General features: G+C 44.8%; 1 protein-coding gene and 2 long non-coding RNA genes across 6 annotated transcripts in view; 1 reads left to right on the forward strand and 2 right to left on the reverse strand.

The window, feature by feature from the left end:
- Window positions 1-155: 155 nt before the first annotated feature.
- Window positions 156-5,919, reverse strand: LOC307207955. Its single transcript, XR_013834888.1, has 3 exons — window positions 5,827-5,919; window positions 5,220-5,450; window positions 156-2,255 (listed from the first exon to the last, which is right to left on the reverse strand). It is a non-coding gene; the product is annotated as an uncharacterized lncRNA (long non-coding RNA).
- The window catches only part of LOC307207951, a 20,159-nt gene continuing 2,098 nt past the window's right edge, over window positions 5,821-23,881 (forward strand). The window contains exons 1-3 of one of the 3 annotated variants that reach the window (XR_013834881.1): window positions 5,821-5,941; window positions 8,631-8,835; window positions 14,767-14,869. This is a non-coding gene — a long non-coding RNA (uncharacterized lncRNA). Of the gene's footprint in view, window positions 5,942-8,630; window positions 8,836-12,621; window positions 12,734-14,156; window positions 14,269-14,766; window positions 14,870-23,881 lie in introns of those variants that run through there. The other 2 variants (XR_013834882.1, XR_013834883.1) reach the window with 2 other exon arrangements.
- LOC307207923 (stomatin-like) lies at window positions 9,782-15,502 on the reverse strand. 2 transcript variants are annotated; one of them, XM_079962253.1, is made up of 7 exons: window positions 15,339-15,502; window positions 14,760-14,863; window positions 13,419-13,488; window positions 12,922-13,004; window positions 12,538-12,741; window positions 10,824-10,958; window positions 9,782-10,145 (listed from the first exon to the last, which is right to left on the reverse strand). In XM_079962253.1, the coding sequence occupies exons 1-7, from the start codon at window positions 15,367-15,369 to the stop codon at window positions 9,957-9,959; spliced, it is 816 nt and encodes a 271-aa protein (XP_079818379.1). In that variant the 5' UTR covers window positions 15,370-15,502; the 3' UTR covers window positions 9,782-9,956. The 2 variants fall into 2 exon arrangements, with proteins under 2 accessions (XP_079818379.1, XP_079818380.1); XM_079962254.1 differs by lacking the exon at window positions 14,760-14,863 and having other exon boundaries at window positions 15,339-15,463.

Here is a 23,881-nt window from a genome sequence, read left to right on the forward strand (position 1 = left end):
AAATTGACACCCCAAAATCCAATTTTTAATGATCTACTTCAAACTGATGCCAAAGTTTTGTCCTAGTTTTGTGATGTAAAGTAAGTGGTCTTTCCTGTCCTGCCCCCCATCTGCTGCAATCCACAGAAAACCTTAGCAATACAAGCTTTTAAATGTTTGTTTAAAAAAGAATTTATTGTAATCTCGTGAAATAGATACAAATACATATAACAAGGTGGGGAAAAAGGCACGAGGCTTGAATGGCAATTCCTGCATGGATGAGATTGGAAAAGATGGAGGGGGAGATAGGGGCTGTTGTTGCTTTTGTTGCTATTATTTTTGTTGACATTTATGATTACAAGGATTTGGTTGGTTAAGTTCGGTTGATTGCAGTGTGTGGCTTGTTTGTATGTTTGGGGGGGGGGTAAGCTTGGGTCAAGTTAACCACACTGACGTGGTCATTGTCTTGTTATCGGCTACGTGATAAAGGGGAACCTTTATTGGAAAAGGTGGGGTGGGGAGATCTATTTTTGTTATTATTTTTGTTAACGTTTATGATTGCAAGGATTTAAACATGTGCTTATAAAGTAAGGGTTCAGAATCTCTCTCCTCGCCCCCCTTGACTATGGAAATATATAAGTGAGGGTTTTTAAACAACGGGACGGGAAATCTGCGGCGATGAGGTTCAAGATAACGTGGATGCTGCTGCAACAATGGAGGACGGGAAGGCTGCTCTGAGCTATACATGCACCTTTATGTCAAGAGAGAAACACCATTCCCTTACTAGATTTGAATATTAAAAGCCCTTAAGTGCCGGAGCACATAAAACATATAAAAACCTTGCCTCCGAGAAAAAGAAAAATAGAAAGCCCGGCCGCGAGCAATCCCCGTCATGTAATTAATAAAGAATCTGTGCAGCTCTGGTGAGAGCGTCTTACCTCGACGCCATCTTCCTCCTTCCACCCCAACGCCCTCCTTACTATTACTACTACTATTATTATTTATTTATTGAATTTTATATACCGCCCTATACCCGGAGGTCTCAGATTGATGGGATTAAAGGAATACAAAACTATTAATGAACTATAAGGAAGCAAATTAAAATTTGGACTGTTGGATCGTTGGACAATTTATGACGGAGGAATTAAAAGCAAACCGGCCAGAAAGGAGCAGATTTTTCTGCACAGAGAGCTGGAAAGTCTTAACGGTGGGGCAAATCTGCTCGAGTGCCTCGGATCGCGGGGAAAGGCTGTAAAAAGAACTTGAACTGTGAAGGAAAACTAGTTAGCGCGCCCCGCCCCGCCGCCGCCGATTATGGGCTGGTTGGAAAATGCACCAAGCGAGATGGTCGACCTTTGAGTTCCTGCTGTAAAAAAGAAAAGAAAAAGACCCCCGTTTACATGCGACGAGGGAAAGGGAGTTGAGCAGCAGGAAGATTATACACGCAGATGAAAGGAGAGGAATTTTTATTCAATGTTATATAATATTATTCAATAATTCAGCAGGGACTGATAATCTGATAAGTAACCTCACTCCCTGAAATTGGAAATGTTAATTTAATATATGTGCAGGAATTGATTGATGGATAGCTGTTTGAAAAGGAGTTGTTTTTTTAAAAAAGCAAATATAATGTACTGGAAGGTTATTTGTAATGTTTGAAGGCAACCTAGAAATAATTGGGGAATATGATGCAGCACTAAGAACTACTGACATATCTAGGAGGGTGTGCGGGAAGTCAGATTTGGAAAAGTGTTAAACTGGTGTTTCTTTGGAAAAATGTTAAATTTGGTTCAGTTAGTGGCCTGTTTGTAAAAAATTGAAAATCAATAAAAAAGATTTGGCAAAAAATAATAATAATAAATGAAATAATAATAAAAAATGGACAACAAGAGCATACATACATACAATCAGTGTTCTGGAAAATAGCACCAACCATTTTAGGAGCGTCCAACTGATGTGCAATTGCTGACATGCGGATCCAGCAGAACGGGGGCGGACATGCTCATGTGTGTGTGTGCCACTGGCAAAAGTGGCAATTGATGGGAGATAAACAAAGACTGGAGGTGTTAACAGTTGTATATCAAGGTATCAAAGTCACCACAATGTTTTGGTTCGAGGGCAGAGGTGTCTACTTTGCATAATCAGTGGGTCTCTTACGCAGATGACAGCCGCTCATGGAATCTTCTGTTTCCGGAGTTGCTGTCTTCCGCAGAGGATGGTTGTAGTTCCAGATCCTCTGATATTGACCTTGCTGGTTTGTGGCCACTGCAGGTGATCTGTACTGAGGCAAAAGGGACTAATTTCAGCCTACAATTTGGATAAAAAAATTGGCTTCCAGGTGGAAAAATCAAAATTGGAAACAGAACTATTAGATCCCAAAACTAAGATACTTTCAAGAATGTATAACTTGCTGTTAAAATGGAATACTCAGGATGAAACGGTTAAATCAGCTATGATTAAATGGGCACAAGATATTGGTCATGATATTATGTTTGCTGACTGGGAACAGTTGTGGACCACCGGTATGAAATTCACGGCATGCAATGCCTTAAGAGAGAATATTATGAAAATGATCTACAGGTGGTACATGACACCAGTCAAGCTTGCAAACATATATCATTTGCCCGAGAACAAATGTTGGAAATGTAAAGAGAATGAAGGTACATTCTTTCACCTTTGGTGGACGTGCCCAAAGATTAAGGCTTTCTGGGAGATGATTTATAATGAAATGAAAAAGGTATTTAAGTATACCTTCTTGAAGAAACCAGAGGCCTTTCTCCTGGGCATGGTCGGCCAATTGGTGCCAAAAAAGGATAGAACTTTTTTTATGTATGCAACAACGGCAGCAAGAATACTTATTGCAAAGTATTGGAAGACACAAGATCTACCCTCCCTGGAAGAGTGGCAGATGAAGGTGATGGACTATATGGAATTAGCGGAAATGACTGGCAGAATCCGAGACCTGGGAGAAGAGTTGGTGGAAGAAGATTGGAAGAAATTTAAAGACAACCTGCAGAAACACTAAAATTAATGAATGTTAAAATGATGTTGGATTGAAAATAAGTGGCATTAGCAACAAAGTTAAAAAGAGTATGCAAAAATGAATTGATAATGGGCGAAAATATAGAGTTATAATATGTTAAGATATAGAGTTAAGATAAATGAAAAAGGGTAAGGATTTGCTGATTTGATTATATTAATGGGAACACAAAAAGGGGAGGTGTGAGGAAGTCAAAGAAACAAGCTAATGAGTTTAAAGTTATAAAAAATGGATTTGTTTTAACTTTTTTCTATTTTTCTAGTTCTCTTGTTTTCTGTATCTTGTATTTTTGTTTGAGAGTTTTTTTCTTTTTTTGTTTTGCTATGTATTTTTGTATTTATGACTTTGTAAAACCTTAATAAATATTCTTATAAAAAAAGGGGACTAATTTCAGCCATGTAAAATCCAAGTAGCCCACCAGATTTCTTTGTTCAGAACTCACAGCATGAGCTGTGGTGTAGCGTGGGAGGGGCATGGGGGACATGGCCCCAGGTGCAGAACATGGGGGTCCCCCGTGAACCAGATATCCCTCCCCCCCCCATTCTCGCGCCCTGCCAGAGGCGGGGGCTGATGGCTGCGGAGGGTGAAGATCTCTGCGTGTCCTGCCATGTGTGTCCTGCATGCCCAGCCGCAACTCCTCCTTCCCTGGGTCAGGAAGGAGGGCAGCTGTGGGGCACCCAGCTGAGGCTCCCCCTTCCCTGGGTCAAGGCTGACCTGGGGACAGAGAGCAGTTGCGGTGTCCAAACCACCATCCGGGATAGTAGTGCCCCCAGCCCTCCCTCAAATCAGATTAAAAGCAATTAAAAGCCACCTTGAAAATGACACGCAACACAACATTCCTAAAATCTGTGTCTGTGATGGTAAATTGATGCCCACCCCCCATGGCATATTACCAGGCAGTAGAGCCTATGGAATGGAGGAAGAGTGCCTGTCTTGGGGCCAGAGGGTTGTTGGCCCTTTAAAGGCTTTGAACTTCTAACAATCTGTGTTGTCCCATCCTTCTTCGGACAGAGCTCATAAGGGCTTGTCCGCAGCTCCGTATGAGCCACCCGCACCCGTGTTTTCTATGCACGGGACAAGGGGACATGTGGATGAGCCCTGAGATCCCAAAGGCGGTGTAAACATGAGGGCAGGGGAAGTAGTCACTTTAAACAGAATGTATTTACAGCTGGGTCATGCAACAAAACGTTGCAGTCTGGAGTGCTGCCCTTCAGGATTTCAGCCACTCCATTTCTATCCCGCTCCCCGCCCCCTGCCAAGCATTCAACCTTCCATGGCTGCATTCAGTCGTCTTTAGGCTACTTTTTGAATCACTCCCCTCCACCAAGGTGGGTGTTGTTGTTGTTGTTGTTTTTAAATCAAAATCAAAAAACAATAACAACAATTATTCTGTGCTTCTGTAATCTTTGGGCTTACGGTCTTGCAGGCAATGCATTCCTTCCAGGCTTACCTTCTTTCCTGGGCAAGATATTTCAGAGGGTTTGTGCAGCCTGCTGGTTGCATTCCATGTCAGGACCCAAGGCACAAAGGCATGAAACTGCCACCAGCGGACCCAGCATGGAAGTTGGAAGCTCCAGGGAGGGCTGAGGAGAGACCCAGAGAAGTTACTGTTAGGACAAGAAGCCAGCATATAGGCAGTGCTCTGGTTCACTAAATGTTGTTAGACTGTCATCATCACCACCACCTCAAGACAGTGGCTGAAAACAGTGCTTTCCCCCCTAAAAATATGTTTAGGGGTACCTCACTTTCCTACTCATATTGAAATACTGCCCCTCAATGATGCCAAACTTAGATTCACAAAATGTTTAGGGGTATGTGTACCCCTGAATATATATTCAGCACTGGCTGAATATATATTTTTCTTTTTCTGTCTCTTCCTTTCCATGTTAAACTAGATTAGAGGGGGCCAGCCTCCCCCCAGAGTTGATGAGCATTCCCATTCAAATGGTGTGTGTGTGTGTGTGTGTGTGTGTGTGTGTGTGTGTGTGTGCACTGTGTCATGTGATCAAGTATGTGCCCCCCCCCCCGCATATTTCTTTCAATTTGGCACCCCTCACTATATATAATACTAACATTTCCTTTAGAGCCTTCATTATTCTCTGCCAAAAACTTGCCTTTCTTTGACCTTTGATAGCTATTTGCCAAAGTTTGTGTTGCCAATATTCTGGACCCTAGAGCTAAGTCCACTAGAAATGGCAACAGCCAGAAGTTTGCCATATGCCATCTTGTCAACAACAAAAAGCAAAGATCACCACAGTAGATCTCTCTAAACCCTGTATGTGCTGAGGATAGAAGAACCTCAAGAACCTCAGTTCAAACGGATGCACATTTCGTTGCTAAGCAATGGCTGTTGGTGACATCAAATGTACAGCCACCACACCAAGGTTCTACAAGGGTCAGTGTGGCATAGCAGTTAGTGCTGGACTAGGACCTGGGATAGGACGCAGGTGGCGCTGTGGGTTAAAGCCTCAGCGCCTAGGGCTTGCCGATCGAAAGGTCGGCGGTTCGAATCCCTGCGGCGGGGTGCGCTCCCGCTGCTCGGTCCCAGCGCCTGCCAACCTAGCAGTTCGAAAGCACCTCCGGGTGCAAGTAGATAAATAGGGACCGCTTACCAGCGGGAAGGTAAACGGCGTTTCTGTGTGCGGCTCTGGCTCGCCAGAGCAGCGATGTCACGCTGGCCACGTGACCCGGAAGTGTCTCCGGACAGCGCTGGCCCCTGGCCTCTTAAGTGAGATGGGCGCACAACCCCAGAGTCTGTCAAGACTGGCCCGTACGGGCAGGGGTACCTTTACCTTTACCTTTAGGACCTGGGATACTAGGGTTCAAATCCCCAGGGACTCAGTCTTGAGCCAGTCGTTCCCTCTCAGCCCAACCTGCTCTACAGGGTTGTTGTGAAGATAAAATGAGAAGAAGGAGAAATATGTATGTCACTTTGAACTCCTTGGAGGAAAACTAGGATATAAATGTCTTAAACAGATCAATAAACATAACAGCCATGCAGTTCTCTTAAACTGCATTTTGTACTTGAGGTTCATCTATGCTTGTTGTACAACTAGATTGACAATATCACTTCCAATTTGCCTGACTTGGGACACAGCTTCAAGATTGAAAGTTTTTGTTTCAGCTTATTTTGCATGTGAACAGATTGGCTTCATAAGGACGCAGACTTGTTTCAACCACGCTCTCCTGTATCTAGGATTATTTCATGTTGCTAAATACCTGGGACATGCTCATAGGCTTGCAATGTATTCAGAGCCACACTGTCTGTCTCTGGTGCTGGGGGCTACATACACGAGTGTTAAAACACTGAGGTCATTCATAAAATGATAGGACTGTAGAGTTGGAAGGGACCCTAAGGGTCATTTTGTGCAACCCCTTGTGAAATATACTCAGAGTCGCAAAGTGATTTCATGCTCTTTATTCAGCTCATAGTGGTGAGGAGGAATGAATGTCCCCTCAAAGTATCTGCTTTATATACCGTAAATTTCACTCCATAACACGCAGATTTTTCCTCCTAGAAAGTAAGGGGAAATGTCTGTGCGTGTTATGGAGCGAATGCCTACAGATGGCGGGGGAATCTGCTGCAGTTGTGAGCAGTCCGTGGCTCGCTTTGAAACAGCAAAGCGGGTGTAAGCGGCTCCTGTCAGCGAGCCGAGCTGGGGAGGAGGGAGAGAAGCAGAGCCGGCTTGGCTGCTTTAAAACAACCCCGTCCTCTATGTTCCTCTCTCCTCCCCACTGAGCTGCTAAGTAGCAGCAAAGCTTTTCAGCCAGCCTAGCCGGGAGGAGGGAGAGAAGCAGAGGGGGTTGGCTGCTTTAAAACAACCCCGTGCTCTCTGTCCCTGCCTGCAGTTTTTTTGCTGTCCGATTTTGGATTAGCCACTGTAGGGGCTGTGTGTGTGTGTGCTTGAGCTATCTTTCTCCTCCTCCTGCTTCCCCTTCACTCTCCCTGCGCCCCTGCGCTCTCCCTCCGACTTTAGAATTGACACTCTGCGTGTCTGTGTGTGTGTGAGAGAGGGCTCCTTCTACTCCTCCTGCTTCCCGTTCACTCTCCCTGCGCTCTCCCTCTTTAGAATTGACACTCTGTGTGTCTCTGTGTGTGTGTGAGAGAGAGGGCTCCTTCTCCTTCTCTTGCTTCCCGTTCACTCCCCCAGCGCCCCTGCAACTTCCAGCGGCCTGCAACTTTAGGACCAGTTCTCTCTCTGCGTGTGTGTGTGTGTCACTGCGCTTGTTGGGGGAGAGTGTTGGTCGCAATTTTTCTTGATTTGTCTCAGAGTGGTTACTATCATGGTTTCCTTGCTGGGGAGGAGGGAGAGACGCAGAGCCTGCTTGTTCTAAAGGAGCAAAGCTGGAGAGGAGCCTCTCCTGCATTATCAGCAGCATCCTTCTCCACACCCCCCACGCGTGCTCCTTGTCCCTTGAGTTCTTTTCCTTCCCTCCCCACTTAAAACGTGGTTACAAAGCACGGATCCACATGGATCCTCAGGATTTTTGCACTAGGTCACCGCAAATTCACCATCAGATCACATAGCATATCCATGGCTACAGCCTGCACCAAAAAACACACGCACCCACTGTTTCATGGGGCTGCAATGGCGCAAAAACGTGGTTACAAAGCATGGATCCACATGGATCCTCAGGATTTTTGCATTGGGCTACCCCAAACTCACCGTCAGATCACATGTCTGTGGCCACAGCATGAACCACAAAAATCATACATCCACTGTTTCGTTTAGAATATTTTTTTCTTGTTTTCCTCCTCTAAAAACTACGTGCGTGTTATGGTCAGGTGCGTGTTATAGAGCGAAAAATACGGGTACATTATTTACACAATGGGCTGCACATGATTGGCTAATTCTGGAATTCTACTGTAAGCCAATCAGGTTGTGGATTCATAGAATCATAGAATAGAATCATAGAGTTGGAAGAGACCACAAGGGCCATCGAGTCCAACCCCCTGCCAAGCAGGAAACACCATCAGAGCACTCCTGACATATGGTTGTCAAGCCTCTGCTTAAAGACCTCCAAAGAAGGAGACTCCACCACACTTCTTGGCAGCAAATTCCACTGTCGAACAGCTCTTACTGTCAGGATGTTCTTCCTAATGTTTAGGTGGAATCTTTTTTCTTGTATTCACTTATATCTGGAGCATGATTGGGTGGTTCCTGCCAACCAATCATACTGCTGCATTGTTCTAAGACCAGTCAGACTGCTGCATTCTGAATCCTATTGTTCTAGGACCAATCAGACTGCTGCAGTTTGGATCCTATTCAACTCAGTACATAACACCTTGTAATGTAGGAATCACAGACCATTTGCCCCTCGGTGTGTTTCAAGTCACTTTTTAATGTTGCTGTACACACAACATAGAGGCCCTTCTTCCTGTGATTCCTCCATGAAAAGTCCAGAGAATGGCAACATGAGAATGGGCCTTTTATGGGGTGGCTCCCCACTTGTGGAATGCTTTCACTAGGGAGGCACCAGGCAAAAACATTCCTCTCTTCCCAGGCCTTTATCCATGGCCTTTTTAAATGTGTGTGTGGTGTTGTTTTTGTTTGTTACTATGGTGTGTATTTTTGTGTTTTTATATTGTAAACCACCCTGTGCTCCTCAGATGAAGGGCAGTATTGAAATTTTAACAACAACAACAACAACCTGATTTGTTCCACCACACCAAACTCCTTTTAAAGAAAACTGGCATCTGAGCGTGTGCAACAGTTGTCTCAAATGTACACACCCTCCGGATGGAAGATGGTTTGAGGGAATTGCACCAAGCAGCAGTATTTCCCAAGACATTATAGGACACCTAAGAATTGTAGGTAAGTTCATTTGTACTTGGCTTCAAACACCAGCAGTGGGAGATTACTGGGTGCAAACAATAATGTGTGCTCTGCTTAAGTTGGTGGCCACCACCGCATCTTGTGATAGGAAGTTTCATAGTTAAAACATGCCCTATACTGATTCGCCCATCATTCAGGTTCTTTGGATGGTTCTTCAAATATCTCTCTGTGTACATTAGGCTGCAGGGATGTAGGAACAGAGGAAGCTGCCTTAGACTGCATATACACTCCCATTTACTCTGCATCCAGTGCATCCCACAGCTTTTTGGGGAGGCAGTATACATACGTTAGCCACAATTCATATTCCTCCTCGTGTTTCTTATGAAATACTGCATCTTGATATGTTTTTTTTTCTCCAAACCTCCTTCCATCTGGATTGGGGAAAAGAATCACCTTGTTGTGTTTTAAGCTGGTAATGTCTACACAGTCTTATATAGACTGAACTGGTCCATCTACCTCAGTACAGTCTACAGCGACTGGCAGTGGCTGTCCAGGGTTTCAGACAGGAAGTCTTCTCCAGCCCTACCTAGAGATGCCAGGGGTTGAACCTGGGACCTTCTGAATGCAGCCTATAAGGCCCTTAGAGCCAGTGTGGTGTAGTGGTTAAGAGTGGTGGACTCGTAATCTGGGGAACCGGGTTCGCTTCCCCGCTCCTCCACAAGCAGCTGCTGGATGACCTTGGGCTAGTCACACTTCTCTGAAATCTCTCAGCCTCACTCACCTCACAGAATGTTTGTTGTGGGGGAGGAAGAGAAAGGAGAATGTTAGCCACTTTGAGACTCCTTAAGACAGTGATAAAGCGGGATATCAAATCCAAATTCCTCCTCCTCCTCCTCCTCTTCTTCTTTTTCTTCTTCTTGTTAGAAATCAGAAATGGGACAAAGGGGGACAAAAGGGAAATGCGCAGATGACTGAGAATACAGGGTTAAAATCAGTAACTTTATTCCTGTTTGGGAAGAGAAGTGAAAAAACAAAATGTAAAAAAACCCTCTTGCTAACAAACAATTAAATTAATGTTCCTTTGTCCAACACTGCATTGCACTTTTAAGAAAATCTGGGCTCCTGGGAAACAGCCCCTCGTCCTGCATCTACATCCCCAGTTAACGTTTTATGAGACATTGCAGCATATCCAATGGCAGCGGAAATATAATGGTAGAGTTCTTCTCAGCAGCGATAGTGGTCAGAGTCTGTAGGTAGCGAAGCTGGAGGGCTGCAGGAGACTCTGTGATCACGATGGCGGCTTCCTTCAAGGCTAGGGAGGAGTTCCTTTCACCTTCTGCTGCAATCACCTAGAAGGGAAGAAATTCCAGGTAAGGAGTTTGGAGTTTTACATCAGGGTGGCCTTATGTAACAGCTGCACCCATTCCTAAGTAAGTCAGACCTAGTCATAGAGATACATGCCATAGGCTAGGAATGAACTCATTCAGTTGAATGACTCTCACCTTATTTCGTTAATGAAAGCTAAGTCTGTCAGACATCTATAAAGAAAGTTAGAAAGCAAATATGCGGAGGCAATGTTCTAAGGCTTATTAGGCAGATGTGGAGGTGCTGCTGTGATTAAGGACACTATAGTCAATCACTGTTGCTAGGCAATCAGAAGGAATAGGAGACATTTCCTCTATCTTCCCCACCTGAAAGGAATAATTATCTTCCCAGGAGTTGCTTACAGCAAAAAGTACAGGTACAGGGACAAATAAATGACACCTTGTGCCTTTAATGGCTGTGGGACTAGGAAAAAATGTAACAGTATGGAAACAGACTTGTGGGAAATGGAGACTTGGAGGGCCATATTTGGCCTTAGGGCCTGAGGTTCCCCAACCCTAATTTAAAGTCATAGACCCCAGGTTAATAGCCCTACAATGCCAATGTTGGCCTTTACTGTACTTCCTACTACCCCTTTACTGTCTTCTGGGTGATGAACTTTCTGGAAAGTCACCAGCTAAACCAAATCTATAGAACTCCTGTACCTTTGCTCTTGCTTCACGGGTAGCTTCTGCTTCAGCGGCCATGGCTCTCTGGAGTTGGATGGGCAGCTTCACATCTTTGATCTCTACTCGCTCCACCTTTATGCCCCAGTCATCTGTGGCTTCATCTAATGTGACCTGTTTATTAAATATATATAGATATGCAGGAATGCACTTGTCCATCAATATATTATTATGCAAGAGGTCAGGCTGGTCCAATGGAAGTCACAGAAGCTGGGATAAAAACAGGGAACTATATTAACCCCACGGGTCAAATGGCTATCTTTTCCCCACTCCTCCTGGACTACAGTTATGTCAGGTGACCTTTTTGCCCTTCAAAATCCCCTTCTGAAGCTCTGTTTGGAGTAGCACTTTGAAAAGGCCCGCAAGAGCATAAGATGAATCTGCTACATCAGCCAGTGTTCCATCTTGTCCAGCATCCAGGCCAACTAGATGCAGTGGTGGAGCTTCCTGCTCTGGCACTGGGGTCGGAGAGCAGGTGAGAGCATGGCTGGCGCGTGTCCTGGGGGCGTGGCACGCCACCCGCAGGGGCATGGTGCGTGTCCAGGGGGCGTGGTGCACAGCCTGCAGGGGCATGGCACATGTCCTGGGGGCATGGCGTGGAGGGGCAGCTGTGATGGCACCCCACCGGGATCATGGTGCTGGTGGCGGTGCTCTGCCCCTGCCCCCTCTTCCTCTGCCAGTGACTAGATGTCTTAGCCCACAAGCAGGACATGAGCACAACAGCACTCTCCCCACCTACAATTCCCAGCATCTGGTATTCAGAGGGAGATTATCTCTGACAGTGGAGGTAGAACATAGCCATCAAGGCTAGCAGCCATTTATAGTTTTGTCCTCAATGAATTTGACTAATCCCTTTTCAAAACCATCCAAGTTGGTGGCCATCACTGCTTCCTGTGGGAGCAAGTTCCATAGTTTAACCATGTGGTGCATGAAGAAGTCCTTTCTCTTATCTGCCCTGCATCTTCCAACATTCAGCCTCATTAAGGTCAACTGCTGCTGAGTGCTTTAATTCCAAACACCAACAGAATGCTACTTATAGATTATATAGTTCCATCTCCAAGTAACGTATACCCTTCATACTATAGATAGACCAGTGCTTATAATCCTGCTTATAATCCAAAGACAGTTGATGTTTATCAACAAGCAGTCACATTCCAGCATTTCATGCATCTGAAATTAATTAAAAAACATGCCGTGTTCTACATGCTTTCTGCTCGTCCCAACATACAGTGGTGCCCCACAAGACGAACGCCCCGCAAGACGGAAAACCCGCTAGACGAAAGGGTTTTCCGTTTTGGAGGTGCTTCGCAAAACGAATTTCCCTATGGGCTTGCTTCGCAAGACGAAAATGTCTTGCGAGTTCCTGCGGGGTTTTTCCCCTCTTTCCCCCCCTTTTCCTAAGCCGCTAAGCCGCTTATCAGCTGATCCGCTGATAAGCCGCTTAACAGCTGATTGCTAAAAGCCGCTAAACCGCTAATAGCGCTAATCCACTAAGCTGTCAATGGGCTTGCTTCGCAAGACGAAAAAACCGCTATACGAAGAGCCTCACGGAACGGATTAATTTCGTCTTGCGAGGCACCACTGTATAAGTCAAAGCTTTTTGTGTTAGTCATATCCCCTCAGAACAGACTTTCAATTCCATACTCCAAATGGGGACGTGATTCACCCCACAACTCAGCCGTTGCTGTCATACCTGCATGCTGTGGGCGATTTCCTCCCGGTCAGAGAGGATCTGAGAGAGGCTCTTGGTCCCAAGAACGTTCCTCAATGTGGTCTGAGCCAGGAGCCGAGTGGCTGAGTCTGCATAAGCAACATTTGTCACAGAGAGGATGGCGTTCTGAACTCGGTAGTAAACCACACCGTCCACAAGAACCGTCACCGAATCTTTGGTAAGAATCTAGGGTAGAAGCAGGAGCAGGAGGAGTTACAAAATAAAGCAATGAGTCAAAGCATGTTTCTAGTAGCAGCTGCTAAGAACATGTCAGGAGGAACCAACTGCAAGCAGATGAGTTATTAGACAATGATTCTATCTGGTATTCAAAAGAGATGAAAGAGGTCAAAGACCAGAAACACTTACTTCCTGGGGGGCTATATCAAATGACACAGTCCTCATGTCCACTGTGACAACATTGTCTATGCAGGGCAGGATTAAATAGATACCTGCAGGAAAAGAAATTATAACCACCACTGGAGATGTTGGTTTGCACAATTATAGTGAATTAATGCACTCTGTCCCCCTTGTTCAACAAACCTGCTAACTTCTTTTCCAGTTAGTAAAGTGACAGGGAAATGCATTGAAAACTGTCACAACCACACCATATATTAGCGCACAGCCAACCCTGAAGAATCCTGGGAGCTGTGGTTTACCCTCTGCAGAGCTGCAAACCCCAGCATCTTTAACAAACCACAGTTCCCAGGATTCCTTGGGGGAAGCCACGTGCTTTAAATTAATTGTGTGGACCTGACTTGAATGAGATAGTCCTTGGAATCGTGGGTAGGCCAATGGCAAAGGTAAAGAGAGGAGAAACTTGCAGCAAAATCCTGTTGTATGCTAGAACATAATATAATACTCACCTGGGCCTTTTGCACCTTTTAGGATGTGTCCTAGTCTAAAGATGACAGCTCGCTGATATTCCATGACAATCTGAAATGGAGGGACAGCGGGGAGTCACATATAATATCCTAGAGAGTTTTTGCCACCCCACACGTTTTAGATTATACATTCCCACCAGCGGCTGGAGAGCAAGAGGAGCCGGGGCAACCACAGAGCACATAAAACTTTTACCACCCCCCTGCTCTGCTTTTGCTGCTGCTCCCCATTGAAAGGAAGGGAGAGATGCTGGAACACACAGCAGCTGCCCTTGACATCACACTTCTTGGTGGAGTGGGGATTTTTTTAAACAAACAGTGGGGTGTTGTGAATTATTTTGGGACTATGGAGGGCGCTGTTAGTCTTTTTATTTTTATGTATTAGTAAATGGGAATATTTCTTTATTGTTTACATACTGCTAACTTTTTCCTATTACTATTATGTGTGTGTCTTGTTTTGTTTTGTTTTGTTTCCCTAATAAGTTGTATGAAACATTAATATGTTATATGATCGCCGCCCCCCTTTTCTATGGTGTAATGTATTTATGCATATACTGTACATTTATTCAGTGTAAGTTGCTTTAAGACCTTTTGAGTGATAAGTGATTAATAAAGAACATAATAATAATTTAATAAATGCAAGTTGTGTTTGCAGTGTCCATGCTTGCTGTTTACAGGGTAGAACAGCTGTCCCAGAAATTTGAATAATGAAGCACGGTGACTTTTGGCAATGCTTGAAGCTGGGACATACAAGCAGTGGGGGCTGGTGCCCATTAAGACTGGTGGGACAGAATACAGGGAGCCCAACAGCAGGTAGCACCAGAACCAATGACAGGTGGAGCCATTCTACCTTCTTCTGAATTCTGGAAGGGCAATACTGAGATTGAAGAGGAGTAAATTGGCAGACCGTGCCTCCCCCCCCCCCCAGTAGAAATACAGCAGTACCTTGGTTTGCAATCATTTTGGATTACAACCACATCAAACCTGGAAGTGTGTGTCCCCTTTTTTGGATTACCACCCTTTTTTTTTTTTTTTGGATTTCAACCCATTTATTTTTTTTGGGAGGCCCCATTGGCGAAAGCACACCTTGGGTTACAACCTGTTTTGGTTTACAACCGGACCTCCGGAACGGATTATGGTTGTAAACCAAGGTACCACTGTAAAGAAGAAGACAGGCAGGTGGGGGGCCAGCTGAGGACAGACTGAGGTCGGTGGAGCAGTACCCCATTTGCCCTAATGGACCATTTAACCCCTGTCAACCATAATAGCAGCGTAAAATCTCAGAAGCAGGACTGCTTCCCAATGAACTCTCTTCTTCTTCTTTACCTCAAAGCAGAGAAATGCAGACAAAGGGAAGGTCAGAAGGAAGAGCAAGAATGAAAGGCAGACCAGGATCCAGCCACATGCCCCAAGGTATCCGCTGGAGTTCTCTAGAGGTGAGGAGAGACACACACATTTGGAACGTGTATATAGTTATGTTATTTCTGTTTGTTAAAAAAGAAAAGCAAAAAAAGAAAAGCCGGAAGGGGAAAAAACAATGGTTGTGATCACTACAAAAATAAAACATTTGCCTGGGAAAACTTTTGGCCTTATTATTACTGATTATCCTCCCTGCACCAAAGGACCCAGTGTGGGTTACTACAGTTAAATCAGAATATTTTTTTTTTTTAAATAAAATTAAAGCAACTTACAGAAATATGGTGGGTCCTAAAAAACTGTTGTGAGATTCCAACTCCTACCAGCCACAGGGAGGCCCCACACGCTGCAGGATGAAAGCAAACGCCCTTCCCCGTTGCCTGTCCCTTAGTAAGGCAGACTGCTCTTTTACAAGGCAGTTCCATTTAGCCACCATAGTATTTACTCATTTTTAAAGCGTTGGCTTCCACCTTCATAAATCTGTCTCACCGTTAAACCTGGCGTTCTCCCGGGCGCTCATCCCCTTAACCTCCACCAGGACACCGACCGACTTGCCCAGCTTGGCAATTTACTGCAGCCCCGGAGCAACAGGAGCTCCGGATCAGAGCCTAGCTTGCTCAGGGGTCGACGGCGGTTGCTCCACCAACGCTCGATCTGCCTCTCTTTCTTCCGACCAGCCCGACGGCCCGTGACGACCCCCGACAGCTCCTCCTGGGTCCGCACTACATGTTGTCTCCTTGGCAGAGGGAACGCGCGACAGTCCTGCTTTGCGTTCCCATCAAAACCCCATATTACAAAGCGTATAGAGGACGCGGCTCTCGGAGCGCGCACTGAGCGCTTTGCCCCATGGAATCCACTGGGGAATGAAGGCCAGTCATTCAGCCGCCTAGGGTGCAAACCTCAGAGGGGGCACAGTTTTATACATATGAGTTTTTGTTATATCTTATAAATTTCTGACAACGTTTTTCTTTTTAGCTTTTGATGAATTTCATCATATCTACCAGTCCGTTTTTGGAAATTGAAGTTAGCAAAGCGGGTCGGGGAGGGAGCGGGCAGGCGCAAGTACTTAGCCTTGCCTAGGGCGCAAAATTAGTCTGGCGCCGGCGCGGCTGAGAACTTGCTTAACACGCGCTGGATCGCTCAGGTTTGCTTACTTGGGAGTGCAGCCCCCCTTGGGGCTTCCTTACTTCCTAGTAAACGTGCACAGGACTGGGCTGTAACAACGACAGCTACAGCTTCTGGTTGGCCACTGTGGGGACAGGATGCTGGGCCTTTGGCCTAATCCAGTGGACTCTTCTTATGTCGCTATTTTAAAAAGGCAATCCTATGCATTCTACTCGGAAGTAAAAGCCTCGTCGAGTTTAATGGGGTTTAGTCCAAGGTACAAGACTTCAATCTCTTCATCCCCGCCTGCAGTGCTAATATTTTGGAAAAATAGGTGCCGGAACTCATCATGAATGGCAATTGCACCCACCTGAGAGGTGCCAGAACTGAGTTCCTGTGAATTCCCCTTTAAAAAAGAAGGTCCCCCCCTCCATCAGAGCAGCTAGTTTAAACTGCTTAGAGCATGGTTAGGCAAACTAAGGCCCGGGGGCCAGATCTGGCCCAATTGCCTTCTAAATCCGGCCCGTGGACAATCCGGGAATCAGCGTGTTTTTACATGAGTAGAATGTGTGCTTTTATTTAAAATGCACCTCTGGGTTATTTGTGGGGCATAGGAATTCGTTCATTCTTTTTTTCAAAATATAGTCCGGCCCCCCACAAGGTCTGAGGGACAGTGGACCGGCCACCCGCTGAAAAAGTTTGCTGACCCCTGACTTAGAGCACTGGTTCTCAGTGCTTGTGGCAGGAGAGGGAGACCAGGAGAGGGTGGGAAGATTCATGGACAAACATGTTAACATTTCACTGTAGTGTAGTATTGTATCAAAATGTTTATCTTATTTGCAGAATATGGATAAATGTCTTTTCAAAATGAGAGCAAGAGCATCAGGCGATACCGAGGACAATCCTAGTTGTGATCCACAATCACTCTTTGAACACAGTGGAGAAGATTTGCTTAATTTGAGACCAGTGAGATTACCCAGCATAATAATCTCACTCCTCTCATTGAGTTTGTATATATATTTAAGGTGCTTATATAAAAAGATCATTTATCATTATAGTTTGGGAGTGACTCATGTTCTTTTGTAGCTGCATTGTGGCTTCCACTTTCTGGATGTCCTGTGATCATGTTATAAAGTAGTTGTGTTGTAGATTGTAAATCAAGCAGTGCTGGGAGTTGTTTCTTTTCATTTCCCCAAGTATTTCTTATCAGTCAAAAATCCGGTGTGGTGTGTGAGCAAATTTTTATTCTGAAGGTGTTGCCTGGAGAAAAAAGTGTGAGAAGCACTGGCTTAGATGGTAGTTTACGTTGCTGTTGCTACTGTGCAGTATATAAACCTTGTTATATAAAACTAAATAAACCAAGAGCGCTTTAAAGACTAACAAATTTATTGTGGGATAAACTTTTGTGGGCTGGATTCTAGTCATCAAAAAGTATCGTGTTGTTATTATCAGTTATATTATGATCAGTTAAATTTGTATCCCGCCCTTTCTCTTTAAAGCAGCCTAGGACAGCAAACATCAAAATGCTAGAACAATGCAATTTAAAGTGAAATAAAAACGTATTTTAAACATTTTATAACAATGGAAAACTATTTTTTTAAAAACCACTTAGGACATCTAAAAACATCTAGAAGCAATAAGCTGCCCTCAAAGTTATTAATTTCATGTTTGCTGTGGCCAATATCCAACAGTCACCAAATGCCTAGGTAAACAGGAATGTTTTAAAATTCCTCCTGCTAGCCAGTGATGCACCTCACCAGGGAGGGCATTGCACAATGGGAAACCACCACTGAGAAGGCCTTATAGCAAGTCAACACTAGTGATCAGGGGTTACTTTGACCCCCCCCAACTGTACTTCTTTGTAGAAGAAGAAGAGTTTGGATTTGATATCCCGCCTTTCACTCCCCTTCAGGAGTCTCAAAGCGGCTAACAATCTCCTTTCCCTTCCTCCCCCACAACAAACACTCTGTGAGGTGAGTGGGGCTGAGAGACTTCAGAGAAGTGTGACTGGCCCAAGGTCACCCAGCAGCTGCATGTGGAGGAGCAGGGAAGCGAACCCGGTTCACCAGATTACGAGACTACCGCTCTTAACCACTACACCACACAGGTGTACAGGATCAGGACATTTTCCAACAAATGCAGTACTGATGGAGATACCAGGGATTGAACCTGGGGCTATAAGAATACAATGCAGATGCTCTACCACTGATGTAGCTCACTTTCCCTTCCATATAGAAACTTAGGGAGCTGTCTTATACCAAGTCAGACTATTGGTCCATCTAGCTCAGCATTGCCTACACTGGCTGGCAGTAGATGTCTAGGGTTTCTGACATGGTTCTCTTTCAGTCCTACCCAGAGAGGCCAGGCATTGAACATTGGACCTCCTGCATGCAAGCCAGAAGCTCTGCCACCAAGCAAATAACCCCTTCTCTGTCAAGCAGGGTGTGAATGCCACAACACTCCTGTGTTTGTCACCAGCATCTGATATACTGCTGCCGAACATGGAGGTTCCACTTGTCCTGATTTAGAACTATAAATCTGACCTCTTCTCTTTTCAATTAATTTGTCTAATCCTTTTAAAAAATGAAAAACGTTGTCTAAGCTATTAACAACCAGCAGTTTTTCCATCAAGTAATTCTCATTAGAATCCAGTGGGCCACTATGAGAATGGGATGCTGGATTAGACCTCTGCCTGCATCCAGCAGGGCTCTTCTTTCCAACTCTCCAGAAGGTGGCAGTGCAGGACTATGTTTTAAGAGGATAAGTGTAAGGAAAAGGCACATGATGCTTCCTGACTTCCAGTTGTCATCTTGCTGGCTGTGCAATTGCACTAAGGCAGAAGTGTGGGGGGACGGGGACGGACGGACGAGATGACCCTTAAGGCCATTTCCAACTCTGCAATGATACTTTTGCTTAGGAGAAGAAAGGGGGAATTATTTAAAGGGTGGGTCTAGCCTCCTTAGTTCTTACCTTGGGGGTCTCAAATTTGTAACCAATGTTAGTCCCACTCAAAGAAGACCCAGCAGCAAGGATTACACCCAGCAGCCAGCCTCCCTAGTCACTTAAACTGGGTCTTCCCAGTGGCTCCCAGAATTAGCATGCATTTATATGTGCATTTTAATAAAATTCACATTTCAGAACATAAGAAGAGTCCTGCTGGATCAGGCAAATGGCCCATCTAGTCCAGCATCCTGTGACCACCTAGATACCTGCGGAAAGCCCAAAAGCAGGACCCAAACCGAAGCAGCACTCTTTCCTCCTGCAGTTTCCAGCAGCTGGTATAATAATAATAATAATTTATTATTTATACCCCACCCATCTGGCTGGGTTTCCCCAGCAACTCTGGGCGGCTTCCAACAGAACACTAAAATACAATAACCTATTAAACATTAAAAGCTTCCCTAAACAGGGCTGCCTTCAGATGTCTTCTAAAAGTTTGGTAGTTATTTTTCTCCTTGACATCTGGTAGGAGGGCATTCCACAGGGCAGGTGCCATTACTGAGAAGGCCCTCTGCCTGATTCCCTGTAACTTGGCTTCTCGCAGCAAGGGAACTGCCAGAAGGCCCTCGGCGCTGGATCTCAGTGTCTGGGCAAAACGATGGAGGTGGATGTTAAGTTGTGGGTTGACATAGCAGACGACACAGCGATTTCTCCAAGTAGCTCTTTATTTTGTAAGCTGGAATAGAACTGACTGCAAACAGCTTAGCCGGCCTGCTTTTATAGGCAGCCGGCTGTCAACATTGTAGCAACAACAGCCCAGCGTTTCCCGCCTAAAATAACTGACGTGGACCTGAGTGAAAACTATCTACAGACCTGAGTGAAAACTATATACAGTATCCCCCTGCTGGCCCAGGGTGAAACTTCACTACATAACAGTGGAGACGCTCCTTCTGGTATACAGGACCGAGGCCGTTTAGGGCTTTAAAGGTCAGCACCAACACATTGAATTGTGCTCAGAAACGTACGGGGAGCCAGTGTAGGTCTTTCAAGACCGGTGTTATATGGTCCCGGTGGCCGCTCCCAGTCACCAGTGTAGCTGCCGCATTCTGGATTAGTTGTAGTTTCCGGGTCACCTTCAAAGGTAGCCCCACATAGAGCGCACTGCAGTAGTCCAAGCAAAAGATAACTAGAGCATGTACCACTCTGGTGAGACAGTCTGTGGGCAAGTAGGGTCTCAGCCTGCGTACCAGATGGAGCTGATAAACAGCTGCCCTGGACACAGAATTGACCTGCATCTCCATGGACAGCTGTAAGTCCAGAATGACTCCCAGGCTGCGAACCTGGTCCTTCAGGGGAATAGTTACCTCATTCAGGACCAGGGAGTCCTCCACACCCGCCCGCCTCCTGTCCCCCAAAAACAGTACTTCTGTCTTGTCAGGATTCAACCTGCCTCTGACCATGGCAGCAGAGCATATGGCTAGTAGCCATAGTCTTATCCTTGGTGCAATTTAAAAATCCATCCAAATTGGTGGCCAGCACTGCCTCTTGTGGGAGCAGATTTCATAACTGAATTCTTTGATGTGTGAAGGGTGGCTTTCTTTTCTGTCCTGAATCTTACAACATTCAGTTTCATGAGAGGCCTCCAAGTTTTAGGGCCTAGGGGCTTTTTCCCCCCAAAGCAGACAGAAGGTGACTGACAGATGAGCAGATTGTTTGAACAATGCAACAATAAAACAACACAATCCTAAAAGGCCTTAACCAAATAAATACTCGTTGAAGCAAAACAGACCTAAGAACCTGCTTCAAAGTGGGCAATAGAAGAGAGCAAAAGCCTTTCTTTTGGGGAGCTCCACAATAAAAAAAGACCCTCTCCCTTATGCCCAACAAACAAATTTGATCACTGTATGGGACAGCTGCATATTCCTGCATTGTGGCAATGTGGGCAATTCAGAGTTTTACCCAAAGCAGGTTTGAAGAGAAATGGCATGTCAGCAGAAGATGAAAATAACCACCATTAATTTTGTAGCAATAATAATAATAATAATAATAATTTATTATTTATACCCCGCCCATCTGGCTGAGTTTCCCCAGCCACTCTGGGCGGCTTTCAACAAAACACTAAAATACAATAACCTATTAAACATTAAAAGTGTCCCTAAACAGGGCTGCCTTCAGATGTCTTCTAACAGTTTGGTAGTTATTTTTCTCTTTGACATCTGGTGGGAGGGCGTTCCACAGGGCGGGAGACTACAAAACTACAAAACAAGACTACAAAACTCATTATACACTGTGTACAAAGTTTATTTGGAGAAAATGACGATCATAACAAAGCACAAATAATACCTGAAAAGTGAGCAGATATTCCAAGGAAATCCATCTAGGCCAGGAAAAAGGAAAGTGATTAAATTTATACGGTAAACTATTCAGAGGCACCAAGCAAAATGGGGTACTGAGCCAAAGGGTTAATCTCTAATTAAATGACTCTCTGGTTTCATGATAAGAACATCCACCCTAGAGATTTTTCTTGTTCCATGATCATCCATGTCATGACTCTAAACAGAAATGTAGATTTTGGGGAAAGGCAGCCTCACCTTATGAGCATGTTTGGCAAGAAAACTCTGATCATGTATGAAGGTGGCATCTCCAGGAAATGAGGTCAGATGAGCCCTCAAGCAACATAACTCTTCTAAGACTGTTCCAGCACTACTGAAGCCCTGAAGGTACATAGCTCTTAATAAAGAGTTCATAGTCAACTTTCTGGCAAGAGCAGATATATCCCTGAGAGTTCATTTAGGAAACACATCTTACGCATTCTCAGATGTGAGCACTGTTGCTTATTCAGGCTCAAAACCACAAAACTCATAACGCAGTGTGACTGTGTGTGTGTGTGTGTGTGTGTAGTATGTTTATATGAAAACATCCAAGATTTGTTTGTTTAAGTGAAACCAACAGCACCCCTACCAGAATAAATCATGAACAGGTGTTCCATGAAGAACTATTCATCTAGATCAGCAGAATGGACAATCCCTTTGGGGGGGCGTTTCCAGTATGCCTAATGTTTATTTTGGAGAGGGAAGCCCATATTTGGGGCACCTGAATGCACTTAAAGGGATATCTATTTTGAGTTTGAATTGGATTATTCACTGATAACTGCCTGCAGTCAACGCAGCTGTAGACCAGAACGTCACTTTCTGATGAAGTCCAAAGAGCATTAGATATGAGTCTAGCAACCTTATTCTTGTGTACTATGCAGTGAACCAAACTTGCAAATAGGCTGAAGGTGGTTAAGAATGATATATAGCCTGATACGTGAAGTACCAACTTTAGATAGCTCATTAAGGTCACAGCTACATTACACTAGAGATTCCTCTTTTCCTTCTGATAAGAATGACTAATTAGCAACATATTCCCATGAATACTGTGTTCTATGAGCTGTTACAGCGGGCAAGGTTCCCTGGGAAGGGGAATTGCTGAACTGCTCTGAGCATAGGAGCCAATTCCTAGGGGCTGAGGTCCCTTTGGGCCACCCCAATAACATATTTGAGGGGGACAGCCCACCCACTCCCAAAGGTGATGGGCATTGGTGCACATGTGTGATTGATTATGTGAGGCAGAACTTACCTGCCCCCCCCTATTTTGTTCAAGCTGGCACCCCTGACTCTGAGAATTGTAGTTCTTTGTGAGGAAAGGGGCCTCCTAACAGCTCTCAACACCCTTGGCAAAGCTCCCAGAATTCTTCAGAAGACTGTTTAAGTAGCATCGTAGTGCTTTAAATGTATGGTGTGAACGGTGCCATAATATGCAAGACCTTGTATGCTCTCAAGACCGATCTGAAATAGAGATGCAGGCCAAATCAGCCACTGGCATGAGACCCTAAGAACTGAATTGGGGATAATTTTGTAAGCTGTTTCCCAGCCACAATTCTCACCTCAGGAGACACTGATGTCCAGCACAAACATGACTGCCACACACCGCTTTCTGCCACTGTAGAACAAGGCTCAGCATTGAAAGCCAGCCAGCCATTCATAATGAAGTTTTCAGCTGGTAAATTCCAATACCCCAGCAAAGTCAACATTCAACCTTGTTGCTTGGGAGCGAGATCCATGAGGGGGGCCTGGTTGGTAGCATAAATAGAACAATGTCCTCAATACTCTTTTCCTTTTTCTCACTGATTATTGGCAGCGACCAGAAGATCATCATCATTATTATTATCATCATCATCATTATTATTAATTCTATGCAGCCTAATATTTTAAAGAAAAACATCTCAACGCAGTTTACAACACATCAAAACATCAAAAAAAGTAAACATTGCTGAAGGAAGTCAGATACATTCACAGCAACATAAATAACAGGAAACGAAAGTATTATCTTAAAGATTTCAAAACAAAACATTACAAAGGAGGTTGACTGCAGAATGCACATTTAATGCAACAAAGTTGATAAAAACAAATTTATCTTAAACATTTCAAAAGAAAGCATTACTTAAAGATGTCATATATAATGCACATTTAAAACACCACAATTAGCAAAAGAATAAATAATGAATTATCGTAAACATAGAACGTATCTACTGCTGTTGCTGCAATCCTTCCAATGGTGATTCATGGTGGGTGGCAGCTGCAGAAGCACAGGCTCAAAGACCTGGGTCTGCACTAAGAGAAAGACCAGATGGCCTCTGGCCTCTTCAGCAGGCTGTGTTTTGTAGCTGGAGTCAGTCAGATGGAGCCCTTTCCTCCCAGGCCAGGTAGGAAAAAGATCTCCAAGACAGGGTGCAGGCAGGGCTCACAGCGAAGATGCGATCATGCCGTTTTTTAAAAAAGCATTGACTGTCCTGTTCCTACCTCCACATCGAAAGCAGCAACATTATCTACCAAATCTTGCTTGTGGGTCAAGGGGTGTGATGGGCTTATTCAGGCAGTAAGTTCCTGTATCAGAGACCTCACTGGGGACCTATAGAGAAACAGAGTGAACAGTAGAGGCTGGCC

This window comes from Podarcis cretensis, assembly GCF_951804945.1.
Source record: "Podarcis cretensis genome assembly, chromosome: Z".
Classification (NCBI taxonomy): Eukaryota; Metazoa; Chordata; class Lepidosauria; order Squamata; family Lacertidae; genus Podarcis; species Podarcis cretensis.